This window comes from Lepidochelys olivacea (genome assembly GCF_965140295.1).
Source record: "Lepidochelys olivacea isolate rLepOli2 genome assembly, chromosome: 12".
In the NCBI taxonomy this organism is placed as follows: domain Eukaryota; kingdom Metazoa; phylum Chordata; order Testudines; family Cheloniidae; genus Lepidochelys; species Lepidochelys olivacea.
In genome coordinates, this window is record NC_140422.1 from 43409474 (window position 1) to 43431993 (window position 22520).

Sequence of the window (22520 nt, forward strand, 5' to 3'; positions counted from 1 at the left end):
CTTAGGCTAGCCAGCCAAGTATGTACCTAGGACCATGGACATGATTGTACTTAGGTGACTAGCCTGAGCCACCATGCCCACACTGCTATTTTTAGTATGCTAGCTCAATCATGTGTATGGCTGCCCAAGCTGGGAATTCTAGCTCCAAGCTGCTGTACAGATGTACCCACTGAGGGTTGTGATGTGACTATACCTATTTTCCAATCATGAATTTGGAGTGGCTTTTAATTTTCATGAAGTAGAGTAGTGGTTCGCAATCTGTGCCCTGCAGGCTGCTTGTGGCCCAATCAGCACAGAGCTGCGGCCCATATGACATCCTCAGAGCCATACATGTAATAGTGGATGCGGCCCACAATGATAAATAGGTTGAGAACCATTGGGGGAACTGAAACTTCTTGTAAGGGTATATAACCTTCTCTCACCTATGTTTGCCCTGGTCTGCCCCCTCTCTGCTAATTCCAATCTGGACCTCTTCTACAGACACTCCCCGGGGTACACAAACCCAAATCCGATCTTACAGAAAAACTTCCATAAGCTAGAAATAGGAGATTTGGGGGGTTTTTTTTGCATAATGGTTGGAGATACGTTTCCGACTTATGCAAATTTTGACTTATGCAAGGCGTTCCTGAATAGAACGCCTGCGTAAATCGGGGAGCATCCGTACTTAAAAGAATAGAAGGATTGTCTTGGGAATACATTCCTTCTCATTCAGAGTCATGCAATATCAGCAGCAGTTGCTTACCTAGAACAGGGTTTATACATTTAACTGTCTTCTGTGCAATTATTGATTTTGGAAAAAATTAGTTCTACTGTCTCTTTTTGCCCTTCATTTAATTTCCATCTCCTACCTAGTGTATTATTCTCTCTCACTCCTTTGCTGCCTGGTCCTCTTCTGCCCCTGCATATGTTGTCCAGTATTTTGACTGTCAGCTCTTCCCCATGTACGCAATCCCATTGTCCAGGTCCCTCCTCCCCAGTATCCTTGGACTGACAGCTGGGTCCTATTGGCAACTCTTGGCTCCTCTCCTAATGAGGACTGGCTGCTCCAGGCATGGTGGTTTGGTCCCCAAGGACAGATCCTTTTTTCCTCCTTTTATGTGCGTCAGTGTGCTCCCTCACTGTAGAATCTTGACACGCACCACTTGCTGGCCAAAATTAAGGTAAAGAAAGGACATTGGCCACATAACAGCATAACAGTGTGGGAGGAATTTTTATTGTAGTTATTCCTTAATAGAATTCAGAAAGAGGAACATAAACTCAGTTCAATATGATAAGCATCTTGCTACTGCTCAGAATAACCTAGTGAAGCCAGTGTCCCTTACAATTAATATTTTAATTCTTGTCAAGCTAACACCTCAAACTAAATCCAGAATAAATGCATGTTCCTCTTTTTACTAGTTTTAGTAGCCCAACTACTTGCGTCAATATATAAACAATGTAATTAAATATGTGTTCCAGAGGGGTGAGGCTCTGGGAACTTGTAGCCATGAGGACAATGCACAATAAAGGAAAACCCCCCCGAAAAACTCTGATAATTTACCAGTCTAATAAAACAAGACCTATCAATATATTAGGAAATTAATCCAGTTACAAATGCATGATGTGTATGGGAGAAACCTCTGTGGGTGTCATAACGGAAAACAATTGGCTATTTACAAGATACATTGCGGGATGGTGCAGCAGCCAGACCCAGCATTCAGAAGCCAAATGTGTTTTCTCCACTGTAGGCCACATATAAGAATCCATCCTCATCCTTCTCCTTCTCATAAAGCTGCCCCATAGTTAGGCTTGAACAAGGGGAAAGAAAAAGAAAACACAATGAGAAGTTGTTCAAGGCAGCAGAGCTGCATATGGTAACAATTACTGTATGGCAAACAGAGAGAAGGGGATACAATGAAAAACAAAGCTCTAGACTAGAAGTGTAAGTTTAAATACATGAATGAGAATATCTGAAATGCTACTGATTCCAGAGAAACACAGCAGCCATCCACATCCCTTAGTCATCACCAATATCCCTGATTGCTTCTGAGGCCAGATGTTTTAGCACTGGCATTCATAAAGAATTTCTGGGAATCTGCAAAATGCTTGGATTTTTACTGTTAAGTTTGTGGAGCTACACAAATGCATTTCACAAATGTAGATTTTAGTAGATGCTGTTTGAGGCCTAATGCACTGGTATATTTACAGTCTAGAGAGGTTGAAGTCTTGGGATGTCATCACTTTTAGTGGGATCACACCCTCAATAGCCCACTTCTATTGTTGTAGCTGAAGCAACATCACCACCTAGATTTAAGTTTGTGTGAACGTTTCCATTGATAACTCCCCTTCCCCATTCCAGTGTTCAGTTCATACCCTGTTGGACTAATTTTCAAGGCCCAGTCTGTATCAAAGGTGAATTTATTTTGAAAGTTTGTGCAAAAAATATTTCAAATTCAGCCACTTTAAATGAGAGGTTGGGGGAATGAACACCTATGATAAAATAAAAAGAGACTAATCTAACTCTTGCTCCAAAATGTCTGAGGGTAGCAAGTTTAAATTTGGCAGGAAACCAATCCTCATTGACGAGAAGGACCTTTTCAGTGTCCATGTGAAAATACATTTTGATTTGACCATGTGATGAAGGCTTTAGACTCATTTTATGCAGTTCCAATACTTTGGGAATACCAACATTCCAAAGAAAGGAAGGTTGCACTCAGCATGCACGTGTGGTTAACCTCACTGCATATGATGGAATTAATCTGCTAGAGGGTGCGTTGAAGAAGGTAAGGCTTCTATTATACTCTGCCTCATTCACTGCAGATGATGTCTGTAGTAGTCATGTCTCATTAATTGTACAGTGAGGTAAGAGCATGCCCTATATGCCATCGTCCTAAGTGTGCACCTTGTATAGAACAGGCTGCTCTGGTGCTGTCTAGCCAAATAGTTCCAGATGCTGCAACTTGTGTTTAATGACATTTTGTAGGTGTTTGTTGAATATTAAGTGATCTTTAAAATGAAAAAAAAGTCCTGTGACCTATTATGCTGCTTTATGATGTATAATGGCCTGAAAGATTTGTCAAAAAACAGGTTTTATTTCCTGTTTGTTGTTTAAATTGGACAGTCAGTTTTGTGCCCCTGCAGGTGGCCTGAGGCACTGTGAGATTGTGTTATCACAAGAGAGGAGTAGCTTGTGGGGGGAATGGATTTTCAGTGAAGCTGTTTGGCTGAGCATGTGAAGCCTTACACTCACTTGACAGCATTTCTCTGTTTGAAGATAACACTATGACCCCTGAATGCCACATCGCATCAATAACATCTCAAGGAATGTGCTGCGCAACAATGAGTGGAACCTTTTTCATTTTAGTGGGAAGTAGAAAACAGGAAAGGGGAAATGGAGGACACATGAGCACCTAGCCTGTGGTCAGTAGAACCAGCAGATGCATCCGATGAAGTGAGCTGTAGCTCACGAAAGCTTATGCTCAAATAAATTGGTGAGTCTCTAAGGTGCCACTAGTACTCCCTTTCTTTTTGCGAATACAGACTAACACGGCTGCTACTCTGAAACCTGTCAACCACCTCTGTAATTGTCTACAAATCAAGGAATCAGTTGAGGCAGCCAGTAACACATTCCAGTCTAATACCACTCATTTTAACTCTGCCCATCCTCCCAACTGTTTCAAAATGTTGACACTCAGAAAAAGAAAAGAGAAGAAAAGAAAAGAAGAATAGTGGAGGGAAAGGGGGGATGGGAGGTAGTGGGGGTGCACACAAAAGCCCCTGGCATGGGGAGAGAATTGGGACCCTGACATGGGGGGAGAAGTGAATAAGGGGATGTGATGGGGTGTACCAGGCCCTAAGGCCCCCTGCTGGAGGCCTCGCAGCCCTACCACACCCCACCCCAGGAAACAGCAGTAGAGACGAGTCCTCCAGGCTGCAGAGACTGCAGGGAAGCAATTAATCAGATCCCAGCAGGCTCATATAAAAGGAGCTGCTTGACAGAGCAGATCAGTTGCTGACTGGAGCTAGGGAAGTAAGGATGATGCTTGTGGCTGGCTACAGGGACTCAAGAAAGATTTCAGCCCTAAGGTAAGGGTGAAGATGCTGGGGCCATCATGTGGGTGTTGCAGTGAGTCCTTTAAACAGAGAAGTAGCTGGGTGGCACAGAGGAAGCATGTGGGGAAATGGAGGAATACAAGGAGCCCCCTGCTATGTGCAATGAGCTTGACCTACAGAAGCAAGGAAGTGTGTGACCCTCTAGTTAAACCTTGTTTTTTGTTAACATTTGGGCAAAAAGATGCCTTTGTTAAAGAGTCAACATTCTTGTCCATCTAGTTAATATGTGAAAGTTAACAACTCACGTCTGAGATACACACCCAAAAAGATGTTACTGCAATACCAGGAAGATCAGACTTGAGTAACCAAGCAGGAAGGGAAAAAAAAATCCCTTTCAGGCCCTCATACACAATAAAGTAGCAAAAGGGGGGAGGGGGGGGGACACAACACGCAATTTTTTAAAAAATCCTTTGCAGATTGTCTAAAGAGACCATTAAGGTTGCATGGTTTTAAGCATTCAAATATCAAGTAATGCCTTATCTCTGCCATGTTAGTAAGTAACATGATTATACTGCATTATTTGAGAAACAGCATGTAGCTTCTGCTACAACCTTTGGTGCCTATGTAGTATCTGCTACTACAATGTATCATTCTGTGTACACCAGACAGCCAATAAAATTTATTTTTATATAAAATGCATAGTGAATAAGACAAGGGGCCATTCCCTTCATTCACTTTGCACCCTACAAGATTATAATTCTGCACTGTATTATTTAAGAAAGTAGGTGTCTGCATCATAATGATTCATACATACCAGGGGCAGATTTAAGGGTTGTTCCAGGAATCCTGACTATGGTATTCACTTTTGAGCATTTAATCATGCAACCTTAACATTCTCAATGGAACTTTGACTGTTGGTATCATGCTTGGTGCTGTAGAGAACATAGAGTAAGCACAGTACTTGCTCCAAAGAAATTAAAGTCTAAGAGGATTTTAGTGATCCTCGCCCCTGGATACTAAAATGATTCCTGAACTCTTGCTGAAGTGCTGTCCACTTTGTTAAACTTCCTTTCTTGGCAAGAAGTTCACCATCTATGTCTTAGACACCTAACATGGCATTTCAATAACCTTCCCCACCACCCTTCCCTGATGCATGTCGCAACTGAGTTGCTTTACAATCATCTTTTCTTCCAGCTTATTCTTATAAATAAGATGGGGGTTTGTATTTTGCCAGCATTTAAATAAAATGAGAAAAATTAGAGCAATGATATTAAAATAGCAAACCATTCTTCCTTTACTTCCTCAGCGAGCTGCTCCTCAGTATATCCTATTGAGGGGGTTAACACTAACATCATAGCAGAATGCGGTCCATCAGGCTTATGCAGTGGTGCAAGCAGAATTCATTTCTTACCGGCATGCTGCCCTCCTGGGGGGGGCACAAAGGGGAGACATGTGACCTCCTCACATGACTTTCTCCCGCTCCCAGCTCAGGACCCCTGCGCTCTCCCTATACCCTCACCATGATCCATCCCACACTACCTGGGGGGAGGGGCTCTGTCCTCCTCCCACTGTGTCAGAGACTTCTGAACCGCAGGGCTCTCCGGAACTGCAGCAGCGAAAAGAGCAGAACATGGGGCCACTCCTCCGGTGCAGTTGTACCACCCCCAACCCTGTCCTCTGATGTGGCTGCTGTACAGTCCCCAGACAGGAGATGCAGTTGTGTGGAAAGGCTGGGGGCGGAGCCAGGGGTGGTACAGCCATGCAAGAGGAGCTGCTGGTGTGGGGCCACCCGGCGGCCTCCTGTGTCTTTCTGGTACGGAGTACCAGTTATAAATATCTTACTAGTATGGCGGACTGGACCGGACCGCCATACTTGCACCACTGAGCTTATGTATCTTTAGTGAAATGCACACAAATTCCAGTCTAATGGCCTCTCACCTGGACTGTGGGACAGTCTTGTCTACAAAGAGGAATATTGCTTTCTCAGATGGCAGTTGAATCCTCTTCCTGATGATCCACATGAATTGGGCCACAGTGATGTCAGATGGAACCAGATACTTCCTCTTATCAATGTCAACAATCTGAGAGCCTGAGACCTTTTCCACAATGACCTATTAAAGCATAGATACAAAGATGAGGCTTTTCTGGGCGGATCTAAACAGATTATTTTCTCTCGCTAGGACAGTCTTATAATGCTATGGGCAGGTGGATGTCAAATAGAAGGTGAAATGAATCCATCCTAACTGGATTCATCCCCTCTAGACAGCTCAAAACACCCTGCTCAATGTGCAACAGTAGTCAAAAGAGAAAACAAAATGTTAGTATGCATAAGTAGGGCCCTATCAAATTTACAGGGCATTTTGGTCAGTTTCACAGTCATAGGATTTTAAAAATCATAAAATTCATGATTTCAGCTATTTAAAACTGAAATTTCATGTTGTTGTAATTGTCGGAGTCCTGATGCAAAAAGGAGCGAGAGGTGTGGGGGTGTGTGTCGGGGGTGGGGGGGAGGAGGGAAGGTCGCAAGGTTATTGTGTGGGGGAGGGAAGAGGGGGTGTTTGTGGTACTGTTACCCTTATTTCTGTAAAAAGAACAGGAGTACTTGTGGCACCTTAGAGACTAACAAATTTATTTGAGCATAAGCTTTCGTGAGCTGTAGCTCACTTCATCGGATGCAACCGATGTAGCTCACGAAAGCTTATGCTCAAATAAATTTGTTAGTCTCTAAGGTGCCACAAGTACTCCTGTGCTTTTTGTGAATACAGACTAACACGGCTGCTACTCTGAAACCTTATTTCTGTGCTGCTGCTGGCGGCAGCATTGCCTTCAGAGCTGGAGTGGCGGCTGCTGGCCAGGAGCCCAGCTCTGAAGGCAGTGCTGCCGCCAGCAGCAGTGCAGAAGTAAGGATGGAAGGGTCTGGTGTTGCCACCCTTACTGCTGCGCTGCTCCCTGCAGAGCTGGGCCCTCAGTCAGCAGCCGTCACTCTCTGACTGCCCAGCTCTGAAGGCGGCAGTGCAGAAGTAAGGGTTGCCTGGTATGGTATTGCCACCCTTCTGTGCTGCTGCTGGCGGCACGCTGCCTCCAAAAAAGATACAGCAAATACAGAGGATGTTCTGAGATTGGTGACAAAAATGAGGGAATGTGAAAAACCATAAGGACTATTCAGACAATGAGGGGATGTGATAAAGGTATATAAAATAGTGAATGGGCTAGAGCAATGGCTCTCAACCACTCCATACTACTGTACCCCTTTCAGGAGTCTGATTTGTCTTGCATACCGCAAGTTTCACCTCACTGTAAAACTACTTGCTTACAAAATCAGACATAAAAATACAAAGATGTCACAACACATTCTTACTGAAACTGTGGACTCTCATTTTTACCATACAATTATAAAAAATAAGTCAATTGGAATACAAATACTGTACTTACATTTCAGTGTATAGTATATAGAGCAATATATACAAGTCATTGTCTGTATGAAATTTTAGTTTGCACTGACTTTGCGAGTGCTTTTGATGTAGACTGTTGTAAACTAGGCACATATCTAGAGGAATTCCCCCCCCCCCCCCCCAGGGGTATGTGTATCCCTGGTTGAAAACCACTGGGCTAGAGAAAGTAAAGCTTTCCCCTATGGGCATATGTTCCATAATTGTCTACTAAGGTGTTTCTTGTACCTTCTAAAGCATGTGGCACTGTTCACTGTCAGGGACAGGATATGGGTCTAGACCACTGGGCTGGCCTGATATAGCAATCCCTTACTTTTCTCTTACTCAGTAAGCACGGGCCTTTAAGGGTGCATTGAACATATAATCATGAGCTCAGTGATGTAGTTACTCCCTGGAGCCAAAGGTCACAGCATAAGTAAGGGTGTATGCTGAGAAAGTTCTTGCAATTTGATAAAACTCCTTTACACCATGTCTACCACTGATATCCTCTGCAACCTTAGCCTGACCTTTTATCCTAATGCCTCATTTGTTTTGGAGAAGACTGGGGTGCTAGTGATAAATAAGGAAAATGGGTCTAAGCAAAGGCTGGCTTCAAGCCTGTAAACTGTATCTCTGCTTTTATCTTGTTACATTGTAAGGCTGAAGCTGTCTACAGGAATCATTTTGAGGACATTCTATGGCCTCTGTTATGCAGGAGATCAAACTAGCTGGTGATATGATTCTATGATCTGGAAGGGACCTCAAGAGGTCACCTAGTCCAGTCCCCTGTACGCATGGCAGGACTAAGTATTATCTAGACCAGAGGTGGGCAAACTACGGCCCGCGGGACAGTCCTGCCCGGCCCTTGAGCTCCTGGCTGGGGCGGCTAGCCCCTGGCCCCTACCCTGCAGCCACGCAGGCAGTGCGGCTGGCTCTGACTGGGCAGCGAGCTCCTGCTGCTTTGAGCAGCACGGTAAGGGGGTGGGGAGTGGGGGGGTTGGATAAAGGGCAGGGAGTCCCGGGGAACAGTCAGGGGATGGTTGGATGGGGTGGAGGTTTGGGGATGGGGTCAAGGGACAGTTGGATAAGCGTGGGAGTCCCGGGGAGCCTGTCAGGGGGCTGGGGTGTGGATAGGGGTTGGGTGGGGGCAGTCAGGGGACAGGGAGCAGGGGGGTTGGATAGGGGGTAGGGTCCTGGGGGGGCAGTTTGGGACAGGAGGTCCCAGGAGGGGGCAGTCAGGGGACAAGGAGTGGGGGGGGGAGGGGTTGGATGGGTCGGAGGTTCTGAGGGGGGCAGTCAGGGGGCAAGAAGTGGGACGGGATGGATAGGGGGCGAGGACTAGGCTGTTCGGAGAGGCACAGCCTTCCCTACCTGGCCCTCCATAGAGTTTTGCAACCCCGATATGGCCCTTGGGCCAAAAAGTTTGCCCACCCCTGATCTAGACCACCCCTGACAGGTGTTTGGAGATTTGTAAGAGCCAGTTAGATAACGATGGAGATTTCAAAACCTCCTTGGGAAATTTATTCCAGTGCTTAACCACGCTGCCAGGAAATTTTTCCAAATGTCTTACCTAAACTGCCCTGGATGCAATTTAAGCCCATTGTTTCTTGTTGTATCCTCAGAGGTTAAGGAGAACAGTTTTTCTCCCTCCTTGTAATAACCTTTTATGTACTTGAAAACTGTTATCATGCCCCCACCCAGTCTTCTCTTCTCCAGACTAAACAAACCCAGTTTTTTCAATCTTCCCTCATAGGTCATGTTTTCTACACCTTTAATAATTTTTGTTGCTCTTCTCTGGACTTTCTCCAATTTGTCCACATCTTTCCTGAAATATGGTGGCCAGAACTGGACACAATGCTCCAGCTGATGCCTAATCTGCATGGAGTAGAGCAGAAGAATTACTTCTTGGGTCTTGCTTACAACACTCCTGCTAATACATCCCAGAATGATGTCTGCTTTTTATTTTATTTTTTTCAACAGTGTTACACTGGCAATTATACTGTACACTGGCAAAGCTAAGCTTTTACTGCTAGAGCTTGTTTTGTTTGTGGGAGGAGGGGATTCCGATACTGCTACAAAACCCAGCTTTGCCAGCATCGCTCTGTCCACAGTAGGAGTGCTTTGCCAGGACAGCATACCAATATTCCTATACGGGGTAAAGGACTGCTAGCGCATCTATGGCCGGAGACTGGCAATGTCCACACTAGAGCACCTAGGGAGAAAAATTAGTGGGTGCTTAGCACACACCGGCAGCCTTCAGTGGCATACAGAAGGTGCTGGGAGGGAGGGGGAGGAGCGGGGATGGAGTGAGCTCGGGGTGGAAAGGGGGGAAGGGTTGGAGTGGGAAGAGGGAGGTGGGGCCTTGGGGGTGGGGGCTGAGGGGGGGCAGGGCCTGGGGCTGGAGTTAAGCACCCCTGGGAAAAATTAGAAGCTGGCAGCTGTGTGTAGTCACATAGTGCAGACACTTCCTACAGCAACAGAAGGGGTTTTTCTATCCCTATAGTTAATCCACCTTGCCGAGAGGCTGTAACTAGTTTGATGGAAGAATTCTTCCATTGACCTAGCTGAGTCTATATTAGGGGTCAGATCAGCTTAACTACCTCACTATGGGGTGTGAATTTTTCATACTGAGGGATGTAGCCAGGTCAATCTAATTTTAAGCATAAACCAAGCCTAGCTTACTGTTTAACAGATGATATTTCTAAGTCCTTTAAAATCTACATGCCCAGAAGTTTCCTCTGCCTCATCTGGGCTGTGTAAGTGGCCCAGTGGGGTTAGTGGGGTTGACTGAACAAGGGGTCACTGAAAGTGCATAGAAAGAGAGCGTGAAAGAGAGAGATGGTGTATCAGGCTGTCCTGGCCCCCTGCTGAAGGTCCTGCTGGTCTGCTACACACTGCCCCAAGGAGCAGTGTAGAAAGGAGCAGCAAAGGTGGGTGCTCCTGGGGTCTGCCTAGAGAGGCCTTGCTGGGGCAGCCATCTGGCAGGTTACAGAGACCTGGTCCTCATTCGGCTAAGGGCTAGCATCAGCCAATCAGCTCAATGGGCTCATATAAAAGAGCTGCAGGGACCAGAGAAGCAAGGAAGGGTATGCCTCTCTGGCCACAGGAACCTGAGGACTAGCCAGGCTTTACTGCATACCTGGGTTTGCAGAAAAAGAGGGTCAAAATAAAGGGGGCATGTGAGAAGAGGCCCAGGAAAGTAGGAGCAACAAATTGAACTGAGCAGTATGTGGCTGCTGTTTATAGGATCCCAGAGTTGAAACCTGGAGTAGTGGGTGGTCCTGAGTTCCCGCACTTGCAAAGTGGTGTGAACCATGAGAAGTGGGGTCAAGTCTAACCCAAGCCACAAGAAGGGGACAGAGCTCATTTAGAACAGTGGCCTCCAAACTGGGGTGCGCGTACCCCAGGGGTGCACGAGATGATCCCAAGGGGTGCGTGGCAGCAGGAGCGCCGCCGGACAGCACTCCGCCGTTTTTTTCCTTCGGTGGCAGCTCTGAACGTTCCCAGCTGGTGTTCCCCTCCGTCAGCGGCGTGCCTGCGGCAGGTCTTCCAGTCTTCTACCATCCGTGGTGCGCCTGCAGCAGGTCTTCTTGTCTTTACCCTGGGGGTGCGCGAGCCAAAAAAGTTTGGAGACCACTGATTTAGAAGCCTGAGAGAAGGGCTGAATTCAAAAGGCCCAGAGCTGGAGCTGAAGGCCCTAGTGAGAACAGAGAGGTTGTTCATTTTTTGGACTCTTAGCTATGCAAGAAAGGGTACATTTTGACTATGACCTGGCTGGAGGGCCGAGCCACCGAAGACCCACCAAGCAAGGTCAACAACTGATAGGGGTGCCAGGAGTGGGAAAAAGACCATAGTACTGTACCCAGCCGCAAGTAAACATTTGAGATAAGTGTTCCCTCTATATCAGTGGTTCCCAAACTGGGGTTCATGAGCCTCTGGGGGTTCGTGAAATGTTACGGGGGTTCTCGGGGAAAAAATTCCCTAATGATGGACAGAGCTGTCCCTAAGGACCCTGGGTAGCACAGGGACAGCAGCCTGGAGCCCCTGGACTTCCAAGAGCTAAGCAGATCAAAGCAAGCATATCTGTCACACTGAGGAGATTTAAACTTCAAGACTCCTTCTAAGAAATGGAAAGGGAGGTGGATATTTTTTGCTGTTTTTAAAATTAAATAGGCAGCTAGTATTGTTTTTAAAATTATTATGAAGAACAAGTTTAAGCTTTGTTGTAACATGTGTTGTTTGCCTGGACTGCTCAAGACCTGAATGATTGTGTAGGAGGAACTTTGAGTTTGCTTCCTAAATACTTTCATATTGTTTCACATCTGTAGGTAGTACTATTGGTGAAAAGGAATGGGGGTTATAGTGGATTACAAACTGAATGAGTTGTCAATGTGATGCAGTTGCCAAAAAGGCTAATATCTTTCTGGGGTATATTAATGGGAGTGTTGTACGTAAGATCAGGAGATAACTGTCCTGTTCTACTTGGCACTGATGAGGCCTCAGCTGGAGTACTGTGTCCAATACTGGGTGCCAGACTTCGGAAAGATAAGGACAAATTGGAGGGAGTCCAGAGGAGGACAACAAAAAAGATAAAAGGTTCAGAAAACCTGACCCATGAGGAAAGCTCAAAACAACAGAGTATTTAATCTTGAGAAAAGAAGACTGAAGGAGGACTTGATAACAGTCTTCAAATATTTTAAGGGCTATTTATAAAGAGGAAAGTGATCAATTGTTTTCAATGTCCACTGGAGGAAGGACAAGAAGTATCAAGCTTATACTGCACCAAGGGAGATTTAGATTAGATATCAGGAAAAACTTTCTAACTGTAAGAAAAATTCAGCTCTGGCACTGGTTTACGAGGGAGGTTGTGGAATCCGCATCACTGGAGGTTTTAAAGAACCGGTTTGACAAACACCTTATTAGGCATGGTCAAGTTTACGTGGTCCTGCCTTAGCACAGGAGACTGGACTAGATGACCTCTTGAGCTCCCTTCCAGCCCTAAATGTCTATGATTCTATCTGATTCAGCCGAAGCTGCCACTTTACACTCCCACAATCCTCTTATGTAGCAAAGGGTGGTACAGAGCCCCTTCTTTCTTTAATAGCCCCCTGAAATGGGGTAGGGAATCTCTGGCTCCTATCCTCTCCCCCTTTTTGCCTCCAGCTGATACATGTGGTAAGCAATGGGATGAGAAGCACCTTCCCTCCATAATCCATGGCATACAAAGCCCTGTAGCACAGAGGAGCCAGGAGGAGGGCAATACTGGTAGCTGAGTGATGATGAGGTCTGTGGAAGAGCTCACATTTTCCCCACACAGATGCACCTCAACCATGCCACCATCCTTACCATATTACTTAAAAAAACTCTAGGGAATTTCACTGGCCCAAAACTTCATTATTGCAGAGTTAAGGTTGACAATCAGTTCCTTGTACCCTTCCAGAATGTCAAATGCCCCTATAGAGAGACAAGATGGGTGAGGTAAAATCTTTCATTGGACCAACTTCTGTTGGTAAGAGACAAGCTTTCTCTCTCACTAACAGAAGTCAGTCCAATGAAAGATATTATCTCATGCACTTCTGCTCTCTAATACCCTGGGACTGACACAGCTACAACTACAGTGCATACAAACGTCCCTCTGATGAATCTTCTGTCAACCAGGAAATACAGATGTGATGTGCACACCAGCCCCACGCTGCAACCTTAACTCTGCCCACTGAGCAATGCCCAAAACTACCCCTGACAGACATCATACCACTCTACCTTATCAGATAATATGGAGTACGGTTGGAACAGAGCACGAGTACGGTAGGAAAAGTCTAACAGATCTTGTCTTCATTAAAGCAAAAGTTATGTTTAGGTCAGGCATAGTGAACACCAGCTAACTGTGCTATGCTCAACCACTTCACCCAGTTACCAGATGCTAGCACTCCTTGGCCTTCATCCTAAGGACTCTCTGGAACATCACCTACATTTACCCCAGCACTGTAACGCACTGTTACAAATACTACCCGACTGCTAGAAATCCTCACAAGAACAGACCGTTGTGCTCCACTACTTACTTAACCTATATAACTCAATACAAAAACAAGGGACCCATGATTCCCCCTGCCTCCCAGTACAGATGCACCTCTGATATTGCAGTATGCGCTCTAGCAACATAAGAACCTGCATCAAGTAATCTCCACCCCAGTTAATACTGATACTCTTAAAAAGTCAAGAGCATATGGAGTGCAGGCATGTGAGAATATCGTTGAGGCATACCACAGCACAGAAAATGGTGCATTTACTTAGTCATTTTTCATATCTGCTTATTACACAGCAGCTCTGGATAGGGTGACCAGACGTACTGATTTTATAGGGACAGTCACAATATTTGGGACTTTTTCTTATTAGGCACCTATTACCCCCCCAACTCCGACCTGATTTTTCACACTTGCCATCTGGTCACCCTAGCTCTGGATGATCCATACTTAGTTTTTTCCTAGTGGCTATTGCAAGCTCTAGGGGTGGGAGAGCTAGGGTTGCAGAATAAGGCTGGTGTGCACATTAAATACGTATTTCCTAGCTTTCAGAGGTTTAAGTATAGGGCCATTTGACATTTGGAAGGGTATGAGGCACTACTGGTTAACATGAACTCTGCATTAATTGAATTTTTGGGCAGTGAATAGACCTTTATGATTAGTTGCTATCCAGTGGCAGATCCAATGGAGCAGTAACCCCAAAAAGATTTTACAGAATTAAAGTTTTCATTTAAAAAAGCTGGGGAAAAACCCTACATGTCTTGGCCTTAGGATTGCAAGGAATCTTCCAGCTCTGGTTCCATCAGCACTACAGCTGTATCAAAGCCAGCAAATGGGTACCGGGCAGGGTGAGGGGTGTTCTGCTCTAATAAGGTTTCCTGTAGCATGGTTAGGACAGCAATTATCATATAGAAATGCATTACTGACCAAGTTGACAAAGAGCACCATTTAAGTGTATTGTTATATCTTAATATTGTTGGCTGCACTGAGGTTATAGGATAGTGAAGTCCACTAAATATAGTATAGTGCACAGCTATATATGTGGGACTCAGCTGAGGCTGCCACCCCTTTCCCACAGCATCCACCAGACCCAGAACTGTGCAGGGGTGAACCTCCATCTAAAGGAACTAGGACCAACATGGCATACCCCCTTCTCCACAGCAGAAGAAAGGCCATACAGGGCCAGACCAATGGTCTATCTAGCTAGTATCCTGACTGATGCTTCAGAGTGAATGAACAAAAGAGGTCAATTATTGAGTGAATCATGCAGTCCAGCTTAGGGACACCCAGAGCATGGGGTTGTGTCCCTAACCATCTTGGCTAATAGCAACTGATGGACCTATCTTCCATGAACAGATCTAATTCTTTTTTTAACCAAGTTATACTTTTGGCCTTCACAACTTCCCGGCAACAAGTTCCACAAGTTGACCATGCGCTGAATGAAGAAGTACTTCCTTATGTTTGCTTTAAACCTGCTGCCTCCTAATTTCATTGGGTGACCCCTGGTTCTTGTGTTTATGTGAAGGGGTAAATAACACTTCCCTATTCACTTTCTCTATAGCATTCATGATTTTTTAGATCTCTGTCATATCCCCATTGAGCCAGCTCTTTTTCCAAGCTGAACAGTCCCAGTCTTTTTAATCATTCCTCATATGGAAGCTATTTCATACTCCTAATTATTTTCATTGCCCTTCTCTACACATTTTCAAATTCTAATATTATTTTTTGAGGTGAGGCAACTAGGACTGCATGCAGAATTCAAGGTGTTGGCATACTATGGATTTATATAGCGACACTATGACATTTTCTGTTTTATCTATCCCTTTCCCAATGGTTCCTAACATTGTTAGCTTTTTTGACTGTCGCTGCATGTTGAGCGGATGCTTTCAAAGAACTATCCACAATGACTCCAAGAACTCTTTCTTTAATGGTAACAGCCAATCTAGAACTCAAAATTTTGCAAGTATTTGGGATTATGTTTTTCAATTTGCATTACTTTTCATTTAACATTGAGTATCATATAACACTGTGTCACCCAGCTTTAGTGAGATCCCTTTGTAACTCTTTGCAGTCTGCTTTGGGCCTAACTATCTTAAGTAATTTTGTATCATCTGCAAATTTTACTGTTTACACCCTCTTCCAGATTATTTATGAATATGCTGAACAGCACAGGTCCCAGTAAATATTTTTAGGGGCACTTTCCCCCCATATATTCCTACCCTTTGTTTCCTCTTTTAACCAGATACTGATCCATGAGAGCCCCTTCCCTCATATCCCATGACTTATTATTTTGCTTAAGAGCCTTTGGTGTCAGAGTTTCTGAAAGTCCAAGTACACTGTATCGACCAGATCATCCCTATGTGCTTGTTGACACCCTCATAGAATTCTAATAGATTAACGAGACATGATTTCCCTTGTGACTGTGGCTTGGTACTGAAGTTAGGTTTACTGGCCTGTAAATGCCATGACTGCCTCTGGAGCCTTTTTAAAAAACTATACATTACATTAGCTACCTTCCAGTCATCTGGTACAAAGGCTAACTTTAAGAAATAGGTTATATACCACAGTTAGTAGCTCTGGAATTTCATATTTGAGTTCCTTCAGAACTCTTGGATGAATACTATGTGGCCCTGGTCACTTATTACTGTTTAATTTTATCAGTTTATTCCAAAACCTCCTCTACTGACATCTCAATCTGGGCAAGTTCCTCAGACTTGTCACCTAAAAAGAATGGTGCAGGTGTGGGGACTTCCCCTACATCCTCTGCAGCAAAGAGCAATGCAAAAAATTAATTTTAGCTTCTCCTCAATGGCCTTGTCTTCCTTGAATGCTCCTTTTGAATTTTGAGCGGCCAGGGGCTCCACTAACCATGTGGCAGCCTTCCTGCTTCTGAGGTACTTAATTTTTTTTTGCTGTTAGTTTTTGTCTTTTGCTAGTTGCTCTGAAGATTCTTTCTTGGCCTGCCTTATTATACTTTTACACTTTACTTACCTGTGTTGATGCTCCTTTCTAGTTTCCTCGCTAGGATTTGACTTGTAAATGATGCATTTTTGCCTCTAACCACCTCTTTTACTCTGCTGTGTAGCCATAGTGACATTTGAGGTGCTCTTACTGTTGCTGTAGTTGGTTTTTGTATTTTTATTTGGAGTATACATTTAGTTTGAGCCTCTATTATAGTGTTTTTAAACAGTCTCAATGCAGTCTTCAAGCATTTCACCCTGGTGACTGTTTCGTTTAATTTCTATTTGCTAGCTTCCTTGTTTTTTGTGTAGTTCCCCTTTTGAAGTTAAATGCTACTTTGGTGGGTTTCTTTGGCATTTTCCCCCTAGAAGGATGTTCCATTTGATTACATTATGATCACTTTTACCAACTGGTTCAACTATATTCTCCTCTTGGACCAGATCCTGTGCTCCCCTTAGGACTAAATGAAGAACTGCCTCTTCCCTTGTGGATTCCAAGCCAAGATGCTCCAAGAAGCAGTCACTAATGGTGTCTAGAATTTTCATCTCTGCATCCCTTCCTGAGGTGACATATACCCAGTCAATATGATGATAGTTGAAATCCCTCACTATTATTGTATTTTTCTGTCTTTGTAGCCTCTCAGATCTCCCTGAGCATTTTACAATCACCATCACTATCCTGGTCAGGTGGTCAGTAGTATATTCCTACTGCTATCCTCTTATGGTTCAAGCATGACATTTCTAACCCTAGAAATTCTAAGGTACAGTTTGATTCATTTAAGATTTTTTTTTACTTTGTGACTTTCTTTCACATGGAGTGCCACTCCTACCCAAGCAAAACCTACAGTCATTCCTATATATTTTGTATCACTGTGTCACCCTGATTCTCCTCATTCCACCAAGCTTCCACAATGCCTAGTATATGAAGATCATCATTTAATGCCAGGCACTCTAGTTCACTCATCTTAGTATTCACACTTCTAGCATTTGTATATGAGCACTTGTACATCTTGTCAATGTAAGCATGGAGAAAGAAATTCTAGCGAGGAGCCAGCCAGAGACTCATGGTTAATGGTGAGACATTTAAAGTGTTGTTGGGCTTTAGAGCTAACACCCCAATAAAATAAATAGGGGTCCGCAGGAGTTCACCTCTTGTGAGTCACTGTTTCTGGCTGGGAAGACTCAGAAAAGCAACATTGTATTGGTTGTACTCAGGTTACATCTGGAAGATCATCTTTGCAATGAAAAGAACTTTTTAAAATGTGAGTTAAAGTCTGGATATGCCATGCAAGCTACATATATACATCAGGGGGAGCAGATGTTCCACACTGCTGTTCTACAAGTTACTGTTCTTAATGCAGGAATCACTAGGTGAAATTTTGTTCTGAATTATCCAGGGGGTGAGACTAGGGGCTGTACCAATGTAGCAGCACGGCTGTAGCCCTGCTAGTGAAGATGCACTATGCCAACAGTAGAGGGCTCTCTGCTCAGCATAATTACTCCATCTCCCTAAGCCGTGCTAGCTCTGTCGGCTGGAGAGCTTCTCCCACCGACATAGTGCTGTCCACAACAGCGCTTAGGTTGATGTAACTTACATCACTGAGAGGGGTGGCTTTTCCACACTCATGGGTGAATTAAGTTATACCAAAGTGAGCGCTAGTGTGTACAAGCCCTAGATGATCACAATGGTCTCTTCTGGCCTTAAATTCCATGAACCTGGTGGGTAAGGTTGGGGAAGAAGGAGGGGAGAGGGGAAGATGGAAGAATGGCCACAGAAGCAAAAGAAAGGAGGATGTTGGGTTGAGGGAGGGTTAGATATCTGCAGATGGAGGAAAGGACCTGCCTAATATTGACCCTCTGCTGTCTGTTCCTCCAAGTACCAGACAAGAACAGAGATGAGCCAGACCTTATAGAGGAAACCAGGGTGTGCTGGAGGGGAGGGGCCTGAAACAGAGGTACCAGTCTCTCTCAAGTGTTTGTATACTGCCCATCATTTTCATATCCGAATGCTGCACGAATATGTTCAATCTGTAGAGTCAGTCCCAGAGTGAGCTTCAGAGAGGATTCTGCTCATTTCTTCCGGTTCCAGAAGCTCTACTTGGTGGTAGGGGAGGATGGGACAGCTAGTATGTGTTACAATGGTGGGCAGAGCTACGGAGAACAAGAATAGCCTAAAAAAGGATCAAGTTTCATGCCTTAATTGGTATTTATGAAAATTGGTTGTTGTTTTTTTAAATTGTGAGGCCCCCAGAATACCACAGCTGGTGGGGGCCCAAGGCTCACAGAAACACCTCAACAAATAACCCAGCTGGGGACCTAGAGGTTCATAGACACCCCCAGCCCTTCTTGGCTCTTAACTAAATTTCAAATACCCAGGTTCAGAATGATGCCATGGGGACCTGCCACCCTTACAAACCCCTGTTAGCCTGGATTTACAGAGCAGAATATGAATCCATAAAGTCTAGATGTCCTGAACCTGGATCACCAAAACCATAGTCATGCTGTTGTCTCTCTCAGACACAGGACAGGTGCATGAATCAGTAACTCAAATGAATTAATGTTGGGGGTGTTTGTGGCTGAGATGGATCCCTGCACTTTGGACATATGAATGAAGGAAAGTAAAATACAAAAGAGAGAGGAGGACAATTACTCATAAGAATGGCCATACTGGGTCAGATTAATGGTCCATCTAGTCCAGTATCCTGTCTTCCAACAGTGGCCAATGCCAGGTGCTTCAGAGAGAATGAGCAGAACAGGCAATCATCAAGTGATCCCTCCCCTGTCATCACCATAAACTGGGTGGAGTCAGATTAGATTTACTCACCTGAAGCCAGTTGGGTTAGAATTAAGGTTACTCAATTAAATTCAAAATACTTGGTAATACTTGTTGGTATTAACAAGCTATACAAATGGTACCAAAGGTAAGGCCCAGCTGCAGTAGGAATATAACCCCTTAGTGACCATTGTCAGTTATGGATCCCACCTTGCTCACCTTCAGATGCTAGCACAGATGTTACCCCCATGTTCTAGCAGGTGTCAATCATACACTGTGACTTTGCTGACGTGGCCTTTTCCTATCGGGTAAGGGGGCACACTCATGCCAAACACCAGTGTCCAGAACCCACTACTTCTCAAAAAAGTAAGTTCTCTTTTTCTTTTAAATAACAATTACCACCTGCACCCATGTGTCTATTTCAGACTAAATGCTTCTGGGGGCATTTGTGTATTATACAGAACCAAGTCAAATGGCAGTGCTAACTAATTAGTAGTAACTAATACTTAGCTCTTACACAGTACTTTTCATCAGCAGATCTCAAAGCATTACCAATTTTTACAAATGAGGTAAGCATCATTATTCCCATTTTATAGATAGAAACTGAAGCACAGATTGATAAAGTGATTTGACCAAGCAGGAATAGAGCTGAGAATAAAACTCAGGTCTCCTCAGTACCTGTCTAGTGCTCTATCCATTACACCACATTGCCTTCTAACAGTAATCAATAGATCACTCTACTAGTATAGATAAGGCCTAAAAGATCAGCCACAGGCTGAGGAGAAATATTTGATATGTCAAACATCTGCCCCAGAGGGCAAGTCAATATGTTTGAGATTTAAGCTTCAATAAATGAAGCATTTGCTGAGGATGGAATGTGCCAATGCATTTTGGGATTGATTCTAGCTATCCTTGGTTGCGGGTTGCCACATATCAGAATACCAGCTCTGACGTCTCTCCTTCTCTCCCAGGGCTGGGTACTAGAAGGTGGTCTGGATAGAACTCTGGTTATCCTTACTCAAAGAGGCAGTTTGGGAGAGGGATACTTGTCAAGATGTGAAGTTGATCACCAGGAGATTGCTGATGGACTAGGGACTGCATACCAGGAGGCAGTTGGATTGGGAGGGGGCAGGTTCAGCTCATCAAGAAGTAGTCAGAGTCGGGAGGATCAGCATGAACTTGAGGAAATTAAGGCAACTGTTAGAATGGAGTTGATGTGGGCTTGAGGGAACAGAGTTAGGGGAAGGAGTAGATAAACAAGATCACAAGGTTGCTTCCTGGGTTGCCTGATGGGGTTCATTCATGCACTGGGACATTGGGGTGGGTCAATATCTGGTACTCAAACAGGGGTGCAGAGGTTTGCTCACAGGTATGTGGCTAGAAGATGTGAGACATGAGGTGTGGTGGTTTAACTCACTAGGACACAGCTAGAGGGGAATCCCTTACAGGGACATGATCTTAGAGGGGAGGGAGAGTCATCTACTACTAACTGGTCATATGGGCAGCTGCGCAGAAGGGATCACCCACTAGAATCCTGTCAGATTGGGTGCATGCATGGAGAGCTCACCAAGATGTAACCGAGGCATAGAATTTAAGGCCAGAATGGACCACCAGATCATCTAGTCTGATCTCCTGTATATCATAAGTATACAACACCTACAAAACCCAATAAATGAAATTAGATCTCAGTATATACCCCACAGGAGACCAGAGTATTGTGTGTCACAGGCAGAGAATAGGAGGGATCAAAGTGCAGCAGTGCCCAAGGCCCCTGCAATGGCAGGGAAATGCCTGGACAGAGAAATGAATATGGTACAAGATGGAGTCCGGTGGCACCTTAAAGACAAACAGATTTATTTGGGCATAAGCTTTCCTGGCTAAAAAAACACTTCTTCAGATGCATGGAGTGAAAATTACAGATATAAGCAACTGAAGAAGTGATTTTTTAGCCAGGAAAGCTTATGCCCAAATAAATCGGTTAGTCTTTAAGGTGCCAGCGGACTCCTTGTTGTTTTTTGTGGATACAGATTAACACGGATACCCCTCTGATACATGGTACAAGGTGTCACGTACCTGGATGTAGTCAGGGCATAGGCATATGAGCATGCACAGAGGGTGAATCACTGAGATGTCACCTGTCTAGAGATCAGGCATTGAGGAAGCAGTCACTAGGATGCAGCTGGGTGAGGGCTGCTCCGATGAGATCACTCACTGGGAGGGTGACAGTGCTGGGACCAAAAAGGTGTCCAGAAGGTATTATTTGGGAAGTCAGGGGATGGAAGTTACTTATCAGTACACAGTTGGGGGCAGATGGTTGGAGGGTTGTGTTAACAGCTGTGATCGGAGAGGAAGTTTACTTCACCTGGACAGAGTATCAGGATATGGGGGAAGAAGTGGCATTACAGGATTGGCATGGGTTACTTACTGGCACACGGTCTGGGTATTTGGCTCGGATTTTTGCAGACTCTACACATCTGTGCTCTGTAAACAAAACATTTAATTAGAAAAATGACAACATGGCTCACACCCTGGGCAATGTGAGGTAGACCTAGGAGAAATAGAAGAGATGAAGGAGACAGGATCACGTAGGAGAAGCTCCCCATTTTCTCTTTCCTTCCAGCCCTCTCTTTCATATCTCCCTATGCTACCTAAGGAACCAAACTCCGGGGTAACATGTAGCATCTTTACAGGAGGAGACACAGTACTGGGGTCCCCAGGGACGTGTCTCTTCTAAAGATCTGCAATGGGTCGGAGATGACTGGGCGGTTGGGGGAGGCGGGTCAGGGCCCTCTGCCTGCGGGGGAGGGGTGGACTGGAGAGAGGGGTAGCCTAGATGGGTATCACTGCGTGTGGCGCAGGGTCAGTGCCCAGTGGAGGGGGCAGGGAGAGGGTGAACTAGGGAGGCCTATGGCGAGATGGTGCCTGAGAGGAGGGCCTTGCTTGCGGGCTGAGAATGGCCCCAGTCTGTGCGTACGGCACCGCCCGAGCTAGGAGCCTGGTGGGACCAAGGGGCGGCGGAGGAGCAGTGGCTCAGGGCCCACGGGGGCTCGGCGGGGTCGGTGAGCCGACCCAGCGCAGCCCCAGGCCCCGCACCCTTACCCAGCGCATGATCCTCCTTGAACATCCACTTCATGGTGCGGGGCCCTGAACGGGGCGAAGCGGAGCCAGCGGGGATCGGTGCCCGGAGGTCCGGCCGGGGGGGTTGGTGCCAGGTCTGGCCAGGCCCGTCACCGTCACAACAACAGCTCAGCGGGCGGGGCTTCCGGCTCACAAGTTCCCTAGTAACCAGACGAAGGGGCGGGGTTTC

The 22520-nt window shown here is 45.3% G+C and overlaps 1 protein-coding gene across 1 annotated transcript; it reads right to left on the reverse strand.

Annotated features, from left to right (window-relative positions):
- Window positions 1-1191: 1191 nt before the first annotated feature.
- Window positions 1192-22492, reverse strand: GABARAPL2 (GABA type A receptor associated protein like 2). The gene is made up of 4 exons (XM_084644705.1): window positions 22313-22492; window positions 21639-21694; window positions 5971-6143; window positions 1192-1787 (listed from the first exon to the last, which is right to left on the reverse strand). The coding sequence occupies exons 1-4, from the start codon at window positions 22344-22346 to the stop codon at window positions 1697-1699; spliced, it is 354 nt and encodes a 117-aa protein (XP_084500831.1). The 5' UTR covers window positions 22347-22492; the 3' UTR covers window positions 1192-1696.
- Window positions 22493-22520: the final 28 nt, after the last annotated feature.